Raw genomic sequence first — 12,441 nt, forward strand, 5'->3', positions numbered from 1 at the left:
AACAAAGAATGGATTGATAAACGCAAATGAGTTTTAAGTTTTTTATTCAAGAAATTAGCTATATTTAAAAAAAAAAGAAAAACTATAAAACATTTACTGATACCTAACACAATGTCTTTAAAACACATTTGGTTTTGTTACAGGGTACACAAACATTTATTAGCTATTTTTATTGTTTTTATCCAAGAGTGAACAATTCCTTTTTTATTCTAACCTGGATCGGAAAAAATATAGTTTGGTTTTTTAAGCTTAAACTGAGAAAATATGTGAAGGTTTACACCTCAAAAAAAAATTCATTAAAAAGAAATACATTTTAAATGTTTTTTTTTTTAACTTCCATTGTATCCAATGATACAATTAAAGTTTGAAACCTTTGCCTGAATATGAGAACTAGACTGAGTAAGTGCAACATCACTCATAGAAAATGGTTCAGTTCTGGCTCCAACCAAACGAGCTCATTTGTTTTTTCCGCTAGAGGAAAGCCACCATGTTGACGCCAGCTGTCATCAGCAAACAGTCTGAATTAGTCTTAGTCAACGTTTCTATGGCAACCACTCTCGCAAATTGGGAGTGAGCTTGGAGGAAGGCCACACCCCTACCACCTAAAAGCGCTGTCTGTCTGTCGTTTTGAATGTTCTACACAAGACCACCCACGTGTAGTGAGGCGACTGATTGGTCAGTTTGTAGGTTGAACTCCAGAAAAAATATAATATGATTATCAAGAACATGTGATAAAATTGTATCAGAGCAAGAATGTTAATCTGACCAATAGAATGACTGAAAAACAGTTGTGTATTTCTTTATAGAAGTCTATTGGGTTTTGGCTTCAAGGAGCCAGGGGGTACTTCCTGTTTGGAATGTCGGGGGGAGGGGGGGTCACTCAGTCCAGTTCACATATACTGCTTGAAAGCTGAGGGAATGAAAACATATGAAGAATTGACTAAGACTCTTTTAAAAATAACATTTTCTTTAGAATAGCTCCTGTTCACCTGAACATATTAGTTTAACACGTATACATTTAAGCTTGATAACCGTCAAGTTTGCAACTAATAACAAAACTGTCAAACATCTAAAAGATTATAAAAGAAAACATTTCTGCAGTATTTCTTGCAGAGACAATTAAAAAAAACAATCACAGCTTTAATTCATGTCAGAATAAACTAGTTTATACAGCAAAGTCCTGTTAAAATATTAAAACAATACAAAGAGAAATATTTGTTTGTTCATTTGAAAGTCGAAAAGAAAATTCATGTGGAGCATTTATAATGTTGTCAGAGCAAAAACACAAATTGTGCAAGTATAGTATAGTCTATAACAGCTAAAGCAGAAGTTTCATAGAGAAGAGAAGCATTGAAATTAATGATGTGCTTCAAAAGTTCATTTCTAATTTTCTTTGCTTTAAAGAATTATTAAAAAATAAATGTTTAAAATAGCTGTTTAAGAATATCTTTTAAAATATCTTAAAATTCTCTACATTAATAAAGTACATTTTAAATAAAATGTTGAACGTTTGTTTCAAACCAATGTAGATTTGAAAACTTCTGACAAAAACTAGATTTAAGTTTGCACTTCAATAGAGCACAAATTCAATGTTAAAAACTTTAAAATAATTCAGGTGTCTGTTCTGTTACCACTCGAACCACGTTTGACTGATTTTATAGATATTTCATGAATGGAAAATATTTCATCTGAGTTTAGTTTAAGCACAATTTTACCCTTTCTTGGTCTCACCCATTCTGATCAGGCTCAAGGTAATCTTCATCGCTCTGTTGGCCTTCAGGTGGCGCTGTGCTGCTCCTAGGTGTGGCCTTAAGCTGGTTGTGGACGTCGGTTGTAGTCTGCACATTAGCAGCGATGTCTCCAACGTCGTCGTAATTCTCAGGCAGGTCATCCACTTCATAAGTGACTCCATCTGTAAAAGGAAAACTCGTAAGTCTTTGGTTGTTGTGAATTAAAAGATGGATAAAAGGTTCAAATCTGCATTAAAATGTCAGAACTTTCCACCGCTTTGGTATGAAGCTCCTTCTTGTCGGTAGGGTTCTCTTAAGGAAGCAGGCGTTAATTCTTTAGGGGTCAGAGGATGAGCCTCAGTCACTTCATCCACGTCATCGTACTGCAGAGAGGAAGAGCTCTGCGCACCTTTGCCCTTCACAAACTCAGTTTCGGCCAAGAATCCTGAAAACAGCAGCAAGGCACCAAAATGAAAATTCAATTTCAGCTGACAAAGCTCTGTGATCCTAACCAGATTATCTGAAATCGGAATGCAAAACTCCAGCTTTTGCTCATGCCTTAGGGTGCACTCAGACTGGGAAAACCATTTGGTCTATTTGTTCCAGATCAAGTCCTGATTGGGAACATCGTATGGTAAAAGCGTGTTGTTGAATGCGCCACACACCCAGTGTGTACATAGCATTAGAAACTAGGAAATGATACAATTAAAGAATAGTTTGTGTGGCAATCCTACTTGCGTATCACATGTGTGAGCAGCATTTGTGCATGGTCAGTAAGGAGCCAGTACCCGCACCTTACTAAGGGTATATGGACACCATCAAACAGTTTAACTTGAACATCATAAGTGACTGCAACTTATATTATCTTTACAAATACTTCACGATACACCGACCACACAAACAGCAGTGGTACGTTCCATTATCATGACAAACCTTAAGGTGACAGTACAAGCCTCAAGGGAACTGCAAGACACTCCTGCAGTCTCCCTAAGATGGAGCCGCTTCTCTCTATGATACTCCACGGGCCAGACAACCCAAAAACCTGCAGCACTCGTATGTGCCAACCCCCATGTAACTAAGGCTTTAATACGTGCCTCATTCATGAGTCACTTTGTGTCTCATACATGACTAAACATGTACACATATTGACTGGTGAACTGAGCCAATAGGAAAGAAACTCACTGTCCTGTCTGAAGTCCTCCTCCATGTCATCTGGTTGGTTCATTTCTTCATACATTTCACTGTCAAAATCAATTTCTCTGTCTGGAAACATTTGTTCTACAGAAGGATTCGTAAGAGAAAGAGGATCGATGCTTTCAGCTTTCAAACAATAGAAGAGATTAGAATTACATGTAAAAAACATAGATGTCAGTACTTGTTGGATTTGTAAACACGTAAATTAAATGAGATCATGGTCAGCGACAAAGCAGGATTTTAAGAACTTAAAATTGTTGGACAGGCTGTATAAAAGATAACAAATGTACTCACGTAAAACTCTGGATTTCTGAGTCCTCCGGACAATCAGTTTCCGTACAAATAAAACAATTAGAATCAACACAACCACACCTATTCCCAACCCTATGACAATAGCGGAAGTTGGTTTTTTTTGGGGGGGATCTGGTTTCCTTTGTATGTAACCTGAAATCAAATGCATTTGCAATTCAGTGAGATGATTGTAGCCGTCCAGTGAAACAACACAAACATGTGAACACACACAGACATTGATATGTAGCCAGTGATGTACCTTTACACTGGAGAGTCACTTGTTTGTTTGTCTTACAAGGTTGTGTGGTCACACAGTACTTTACATCCCTGACATCTGCTGGACAGTGGAGCTTTTTCCAGCTACGGGTCGTCTGGTGATGTAAGACAAATCTTTGAATTGCTGGGTCTTTGGTTACCACAACACTTTGATATATAATGATGAGGACTGCAGTTAAAACTACTGAACTCCTACTGTTTTTACTTCTGTTAGAGAAAAACTACAAATTTAAAGAAAAAGTTCAAAGGTTGGTGGAGTTGTTCAAAAGCATCACACTTATCTCCCAATAGTGCGGCTCATAGTCCAGAGGTTATTTTTCTTTGTTATGCATTTTTTGGCTGTTGCGACAACCACTTCGGAGCGACTTATGGTCCAAAAAACACTGCAAAATTTTGGGAATGAAAATTCAATCAAACCTCTGGAATTGCTTCTTTTGTTGGCTTGTCGTTCGCCTCACAGTTCATCATCTTGCACAAGGTGTCTAACAAATCTTTATTTAATGCTTCTTTGTCAGCACAAACATTTTCCCGCTTTTTTCCATAATTGACTATAAGATGACCTCCGCAATTTTCTGATGTCGAAAATGAAATATTTTCTGTAAAAAACAAAGAATTGAAATGAAAAGTTAAATGACCATAGTAAATCCTTAAAAAATAAAAAAAAGGATGCAAACAAACTTACTGTAACAGTGGATGGAAACAGAGCTTTGGCACGTTCCCTCCACTCTGCCACACTGACCCAGGACATGGTGGTGTTGGTCACAACTGACATAATGTCCAGGTTTTTTACCAGACAATCCAGAATGGTCAAAGGCATTGCCACAGTTCAGTTCTTGACAGACCCTGTTTGAATAGTCGGTGTCCCAGTTTTGATTGCACACTGGAGAAGAGTTGATCCTGACTTCTCCAGAACAGCTGCTAGACAGGCTGACCTTTGACTGACCTGAGAAGAACAGAGATCCTCACATCAAACAGGGACAGGTACACACTTTGACCTCACCTTTCACAACACTGACAAGTTCTTCAGAAGTAAATCTCACCTTGACATTCAATGAAGAGTTTCTTCCTCTGCAGTGAAGGAGGAGTTTCTGTCTCACAGTCCCAAATACTTTCAGCCTTTCCATCATTTGCACATTTAAAGGTTTTGTTCCAGAAGGAATCGTCCCCTGAAACTTCTCTTTTAGTCTTGAATTTGCCGCACTGCAAATCCTTACAAAGTCGGTTCCCCTCTGTCTCCGTCCAACCTTCGCTGGAGACGAGCATCCTTCCTGCTTGAGAGTAAACAGCCACTTCTCCCTTACAGCCATCGTCTTCTAGAACTATCTCCCTCCAGTCTGAACAGCAGCAGAGACAAACACACAAGAGCTTCAAGTAGTCCAGACAAAGAACTGAAAAGTTTTAAACTGTGCAAGAAAGTCACTATAACAGAGAAACCCTATTCTCAGTTTTTTGTTCACTTGTTTGAGGAAATTCCACCAATTTAATCTTTTCGAAAATTTTTCTCTTGGGACATGAGTTATTAAACATTTTCAAATACAATTCTAATTGCTTCCCTATCTGTTATTTTATCAGTACCTCCACAAAGATGTTTTCTTTAGGAGTTTATCAACCAATGAGCAGTATACCTGACAACACTGCTGATGTTATAACATGAAAACAGTGAGACCATGTGGGTTTGTCTCACTTGATACACAACAACTTCACAAGTAATGAAATTAAATGACTTTTTTTAATGAGGCACAACTGGAATAATACTTTTTTGACTTATTATAGCTGCAGATATAAAGTCCTCATTTGGTTTCAGTGAAACAGCGTTTAAAGCTTGACGCTGTGAAACGATGTTAGATGATTTGGATAGATTCAGATTTGAACGAACCTGAACATTGTTGGACTCCAAGAACGCTGTTTCTTGTAAGACTGATGCTGCACACCTTAAAGGCATCTTTTGAGCCATCTCCTGAACAGTCTATCGCGGTGATGGCTTCACCGTCATGTGGGAGTCCAAGGCGAGTTGGAGGATTTTCAGATTTACCACATTTCTGGTGTTCACAGAAATCATAGTCAGCACCAAATCTTATGGCAGCATTCGTGCTCATGGGGAGCCAGTCCCCTTCATAGAATGCCTCAACAACTCCTGAACATTTATCCCGGGAAGGACGGAATCGGATGTTTTCTCTGCCTGGATGACAATGAAAATCTGTTTGTGTTAAGTGATTTGTGCAGTCTCTAAATTCATATTATTAACTACACCTAATGTGGGTATTTACATACACAGAGTTTAAATACACTCAGTTTTAAAATTAAATGGTTTAACAACTTAAGGATTTTTAAGGTAAGACAAGCCCTTAATTTTGCACATTTGTAAAGAGAATTAACTGTGTGAATGAGGTTTTACCTCCACAGATGACGTAGGCCGGGACACACGTTTCTCTTTTTTCCGTTTTAACAAAGGTGCTTTCCCTCAGGTTAGAAGTATTGCCGACGGTGTGCAGACTTTTGAACGTAACAACTTCCCTTGCGGGAAGTTTGCGAGCTTTAAAGACAGCTTCCCCACAGCTCGTTTCTTGACACAGAGTTTTAGACATTTCCTCAGTCCAGGAGTCTGCACAGACACCTTCAGACTTTCCTTCTGCAAAAATACGGACTTTTCCCCAGCAGCCTTCACTCAGGCTTACATTGATTTTTCCTATAATGGGATTCAAAGGAGAAAGAGTCAAATGAAGCACTTATGTGAGACAGAAAGATGTTTGACATTACCTGAGCATTCCACCTGAGCAATGTTCTCATTGTGGTCAGGAAGTTCCACTTTGTCACAGTCAAAGAGAGACCTTTGCTTTCCAGAGCAGCGGTAAGCTCTGAAGATCATATCAGAAATGTCACCAGCAGAAGAGCTGGAGGAGAACTTGGTGAGGCGGCCACAGTGCATCTGCTGACACAGCGTTTCTGCAGCCTCAGAGTTCCAGGTCTCATTGGACCCGGAGAGCCAGAAGGTGTTGTTGTTCTGTCTGATTCCCACCGCTCCAGAACAGGATTCAGATCCCTTCAGAAAAACCACTTCATGATCTGCACAGAGACATTTGGGATATAAAACTTTCAATTTAAAAGCATTGACAGTACATGAAAGATGGAGATGAAAAGGTCCTTACTCTCACAGGTTATTCCCACAGCTTCTTCATTTCGTGTGTTTTGCTCAGATTTAACACATTCAGAAATATCAGGCTGGTTTTGGTCACACGCTATGGAAACAAAGCTTCCAGAACCCTGGAAGAACCTTTCAGGATGGTTTTCTCCGGTTGTCTTTCCACAGTTGAGGCGTTGACAGATGTTGTCTGAATATTTCTCATTCCATTTGCTTTTAGCGACCCTTTTCCATTCGCCTCCATGCAGGACGTCCAGCCTACCAGCACATTTCCCAGGACCGTCCGCAAGACTAAACTTAACACTTCCTGCGACCCAATATAGGTGGAAACAGGTCAAACACAAACAGAATACAGCGCTTTTCTGCTCCTGATGTGCTATGTGCTTGTTTGTATGACCATACAAAAAGGTACAGTAATTCATAGAAAAATAACATCTTTACTATGCAAATATTGAATTTAAACATGAAAATTCCTTAATTTAAAAAAAAAGGTTTTCTTAATGTGATTCTTTAACTCATGTCAAATGAAGTCTAGAACTGTAAAAGTTTCTCTTTTTTTTTCCACAGGATTACTGTCTTTAATTTGAACAAACCAATAATTTTATGTGATTATTAACATTCATGTGTGACTTAAAAATGGTCTAACAGACGGTAATTTGCTGTTTCCCACCTGAACAGATAACGTGTGGCGTTTGCTGACAGGTCAGCTGTGGGCCGTGCCGGGCCTTGCAGTGCCACAGAGACGACTCGTTGCCCGAACAGTTGACATCATCCATGACCCCTGGTCCTACTGGAGCTTTGTTCGTCCATTCAATTAACTGTAGGAAAGAAATTACTATCAAACATCCTAGACATATAATGTTTATGCTCAATTATAACTCCAGCAGTAGAATTATGTTATGTAAAATGAAACAGTGTATGTTCCAGGAAAACTGTATGGTCTTGGTGTAGTTCTTCCTCCAGTAAGCTAGCTGCTACTACTGCTACTGCTGGCAACAACCAACAAACAAATTTACTTTTTTCAAATTCAGATAAAAAAATAAAAATAAAATCCACTGAAGATGACTAAAATTGTGCTGCAAATGTTTCTCCACATCTGCAGAAAAATTTAACACTGCTTCTCTTGTTTAAAGTACAGATGTAAATGAAGACAGTGTGCTGCCAAATTTACTAAACATTTAATAACAGTTAAAATAGACACAACAAAAACATGTACAAAGGCTGGCATTTTTCTTGACAAAAAAACGTTTTTCAAGAGAGATAAAATGGATCATTAGCTGCAGTTTCATCACACATATGTGCACAATTTTATCAACATTTTGGAAATGTCGAAAAGCGCAATTTTGCATTGACACTGCTTTCATTAAATCATCATTATGCAAATAAACAAAAACCAACTCACGTCATAAGTCATTCAAAAACACGGCAACGGATGTGAACAATGCTTTGATTGACAGCAGATACATTTACATTTCTGCCATGGCTCTAGCGCTTATCATCATCTATCAAAGGAGACGTTGGCGTCTTATTCAGGTCATGGAGCGGCGAGCTCCTTACACGTGGGAGCGGCTACGGATAAAGCCCTTTAGGGAAATCAGGTTGGTGATTTTACAGAGGAGCTGTTGTTCCAACAATGACAGGTTCAACCTTTGATGAGCCGTGATGCTGTGGGACGTCTGGTCGCGCCTGCTGCGCCCAAGACAGCCAGTTCCTACCAAGGAGCCATCCGGTTGTCGGTCAAGTGACTCATTCAATTAAAAAAAAGTGTTTGCATTGCAGTTTCCCAAAATATTGTGTATAAATTTCAATTCGCCTCAAAAACCACCTCTTCCTTTAAAAGATAAAAAACCCATCTCAAAGGTTTTTTGAAGTTGTTGTGTTTCCATTAAGGTAAAATTATTAAATCCAAATCCATAGTCAATTAAAACAAAGTTATTGTAGCCAATAACCGTCATGAATTCATGTAATTGTTTTGTAGACGTACAAAGATTAACACAATCTGAGATCTTTATTTCTGAGACAACTTAAGGCTGAATGAATGTTTGTGATTAAGTAAAATTGATTTGTAGTTCCATCTGCAGATTCATTTGTTTAGAGCACAATTGTGTTTTGTCTTCTTGTTTCAGATACTTTTTGCATTTCACAAAAAACAAGCGTTTAAGAATTAACAACGAATTACATTTTTTGAGCAAAAAATCTCAGAAAAAAATACTTTGATACCATATAAAACTTTCCGTAGTACTCCTATACATACTGTAGTTGTTGCAAGTATTTTCCAGTGTAATAGGCTAGATTCAAACCCACTTGAAAACTTTCTAGTTAATGTCGTTTATGCTCCTGGTGGGGGCTTACCTTTCCACAGCTCAGTTCCTTACAGACCATATGTGAATTCTCTGCAGTCCAGCCAGCGCCGCACACCGGTTGGTTTAAACCGTTCCTGTTCACGTGAACACGACCGAAACATTTGCTTTCTCTCTTGCCGTCCATCAAAACAACTTTAACTGTGTCTGTAAAGAAAAAAAAAATCTGTTACCAAAGACACTAACATAGCCAATGGTGAAATCGTTTTTGTCACATTTACCTGTGCATGTCAGGTGTAGGTTTTGATCAACATATGTGTAGTTTTTGACGGTACCACAGTTCACCTCTGTGCATAAACGATCAGTGATATTTATGTTGTTTCTCACTGCTTCCCATTTAGTCTTCTTTTGCTGCAGCTGCCCTGAGCAGACGTTTGTCGGACTTCCTAGAAGCTGCAGCCTCTCGTGCCCTGTTCAAGAAAACCACCATTTTCTGCAATATTCAACTTTTTACTGCAATTATGTGTTTGTTTGTTGTGTTACCTTCACATGTTACAACAACAGGGTCTCTGCACTGGTTGGGTTTCCCGGCGCACAGCCACAGATTGGTCACCGAATCAATGCCAGCACAATCCACCCCCATCTTCTCTGATCTTTCATAATTGCTCATGTCAACCCACCGAGCTCTTGGGATCTCTTTCAAACCTCCACATCCAACACTTCTGCACAGCAGTTCTGCAGTCTGGGTGTCTGTAAGATAAGAATTACAATCAGGCTAAAAATTCTGAAGTTTTCAGGGCAAACACTGTAATTCAGAACAACTTTTTTTTTAATCTTTTGTGTCTTTCTTCTTAAAGCTCTGCACAGAAAAAACAACCCCCCCCCCCCCCCCTTGTAAAAATACGTCAAAAATCCTTAACATTTGAAACATATTATTTAAAAGATTTACAGAGGGGGTGAAAAACAGAAATCCTATTATGGTAAAGAAACAAATCTCAGATTATTTTGCTGTAGAAAAACTTTTTGATAAGATTATTTTTCTTACATGATTGAAAATTGATCAATTTATCTTGGAACAAAGGTATTTTTTTACTTTCCAAAGAATCCTGTTTTTGCAGTGTACATGACATAAACCTTTAAGTGTGACAAAAAAAAAACATTTATAACCTGGGGCAGTAAACCTTTACACCAGTTTTAATGTTTGTAGTCCACATTTCCTAAAATCTACATCACTTTGCAAATCTTTTTTTTTTAAAAGACGCCAACCTTTTGGTCCCCAGTTGTCCTTGCAGAAGTAGCCAGAATGAGTCGCGCTCACAGAGTACTTTGCTACTCCGTGGCATTCATGTGGTTCAAGACTTATCTTGATTTGACCTGGAAGATTTTACATTTTTAACACATCATAAACACAAAAAATGATCCTTTTTGACCAACTTTTCCTTCATGACTGTGTGAAACAGACCTGAACATTTGATCATCTTCACCGTGGGCTTTTGGTAGACGCTGACGCCTGGAGCCGGATACCCTGGACAGTCCCACAGACTGTCCTCGTTCCCGCTGCACTTCAGTTCATTCAGCCACACCGTTCTGTTCTCAAGCCTCTGGACATTTTTGGTCGCACCGGGCACCGGTACCCCACACTGAGTGGTCCTGCAGACCACCTTCTCCATGTTGTCGTCCCAGTGTTTGTCTCCCACATGCCCCGCTGTGTTGTTGTAGTAGATTTCAACATGACCCTCGCACGGGTTCTCTCCACCGCGCAGAATAACTTTACCTTTGGCTGTTGATGAGGAAAAAAGTTTCAGATTCAAATCGACTCAAACCATCATTTCAGTATTTTTGGGGTATACTTTTGCACAGTTTGGTAAAGAATACCTGAACTGCACATTCCTTGTTTTGTCTTTTAGCATGGTGGTTTTGGGAAAAAAAATGTTATTTATTTATCCATTTATTAAAATTAAATTAAATCAACTTGTGAGTTTTTGTTCTGCCAAAATGCACACATAAATAATTAAAATGGTGATAAAAGGTCAAATCTATTTATTATACTTTTAAAGTGCTTGTTCTTATTTTTTGCTGCACAGCAGTGTCCAGCTGTTCTTCTGAGGTAAAGTAAAGGTATAGGAATGCATAATTATTATAACTGCAAGTCAATCTGCTGCAGGAGGAGGATCTTATTTTAACACAGGGGGTATTTTATTTTGAAAGAAACTTTCACTATTAAAAGTAAAAGAGGTTAAATATATTGTTGATAGAAAATGATAACACTGCTATAATTAAATTGCTGTAAATATTTAAAAGCCATATTATGTTTTCTTAATTTAAAAGGAAACAGTATTTTATTAGTTCATGTCTTTTTCTAAAATTGCACATCAGCATGAACAACCGCCTTTAGGGTGGTAAGAGCCATAAGTTCATGTTGTTTACATCTACAAATATCTACAAAAATGTAATTATGACTTTTATTCTTGAGAAATGTAAAGATTTCATTCCACTTTTATTTCTTAGAAGCCACTTTTTATACAGAGCAGCAGCTGCAGGTCAGTTTTTATTCAGTTTCATAAAAAATATTACAAACGCACAAAAATAGTGTTTTCTGTAATTATTTAAACACTGTTTAAACTAAACTGAAGCCATCATATCACCGTTTGTAAATGAGAAGAATGAGAACTTGCCTTGAGCTGCCACACTAACAATGTGTGTGGAGGAGCAGATCAGCAGGAGGAGGAACCGCATCTTTACAAAACCTCATGACAATAAACTGACAGACAATGAGATCTGCCCTTCTTATATCAGCGTCACGACCCGCCCAACGTTCCAGCAAAATGTCCATAGATGGATGTAACAGTGCTTACCTTTAAAACATGTCAAGAGGAAACGTTTTTCGATTTGATTTATTTTTGTTTCAAGCATTGTGGTTAAAACAATACAAAAAAATCACACAGATTTATCAAACTCATTACAGAAATGATAAAATGCTATGAAAAAAAAAACAAAGTCACACTTAAGTCACATTTTCTTAATTAAATAGTCATTTAAAGTTTAAATTATTGCTTGAAAAGGAGTTGGAGGAAGCGATCTTGTATAATCCCACCCCTACTAAATTAAACAATCTATAGTTTTGCATAGTTCACATAATCCGGTTCTGATCAGATCCAACGTTTTAATGAAAATGTGAAGAAAACATAACAGAGATTCGGACTAAAAATGAAATCAAAGGTGTCATAATTGTTATTCAAAAAGAGTTTATGATCAGATTTATAGTAAATATAATATCTTGGAAAAGAACAAAATGTATTTACAATCATTAAGAGCTTGTACTTTCAACATTAACTGTAAAAAATTGAATAAATGTTTTTTAAAAAGGGAACTATCTAATGAGTTAAATGTAAGTTGCGCTCAAAACTAAATGTTAAAAGCTGTGAGGGAACTCGTTCTATTTTAAAAAAAGCAACAGTTTTAATAACGGCGTCACTGATTAGCGCTTTGAATTTAGGGGTTTGAGGAGTGT

General features: G+C 37.8%; 1 protein-coding gene across 2 annotated transcripts; it reads right to left on the reverse strand.

Moving 5' to 3' along the window:
* Positions 1–27: 27 nt before the first annotated feature.
* Positions 28–11,869, reverse strand: LOC105354320 (scavenger receptor cysteine-rich type 1 protein M130-like). 2 transcript variants are annotated; one of them, XM_023956358.1, is made up of 20 exons: positions 11,606–11,869; positions 10,393–10,710; positions 10,197–10,304; positions 9,474–9,680; positions 9,212–9,400; positions 8,983–9,137; positions 7,301–7,448; positions 6,638–6,937; positions 6,249–6,554; positions 5,887–6,177; positions 5,368–5,670; positions 4,532–4,825; positions 4,174–4,434; positions 3,909–4,087; positions 3,475–3,586; positions 3,219–3,368; positions 2,913–3,008; positions 2,005–2,175; positions 1,732–1,912; positions 28–910 (listed from the first exon to the last, which is right to left on the reverse strand). In XM_023956358.1, exons 1-20 carry the CDS (start codon positions 11,664–11,666, stop codon positions 877–879), a joined length of 3,864 nt encoding a protein of 1,287 aa, XP_023812126.1. In that variant the 5' UTR covers positions 11,667–11,869; the 3' UTR covers positions 28–876. The 2 variants fall into 2 exon arrangements, with proteins under 2 accessions (XP_023812126.1, XP_023812125.1); XM_023956357.1 differs by having other exon boundaries at positions 2,002–2,175.
* Between the last annotated feature and the right edge of the window lie 572 nt (positions 11,870–12,441).

This window comes from Oryzias latipes, chromosome 7, assembly GCF_002234675.1.
Source record: "Oryzias latipes chromosome 7, ASM223467v1".
Lineage (NCBI taxonomy): Eukaryota > Metazoa > Chordata > Actinopteri > Beloniformes > Adrianichthyidae > Oryzias > Oryzias latipes.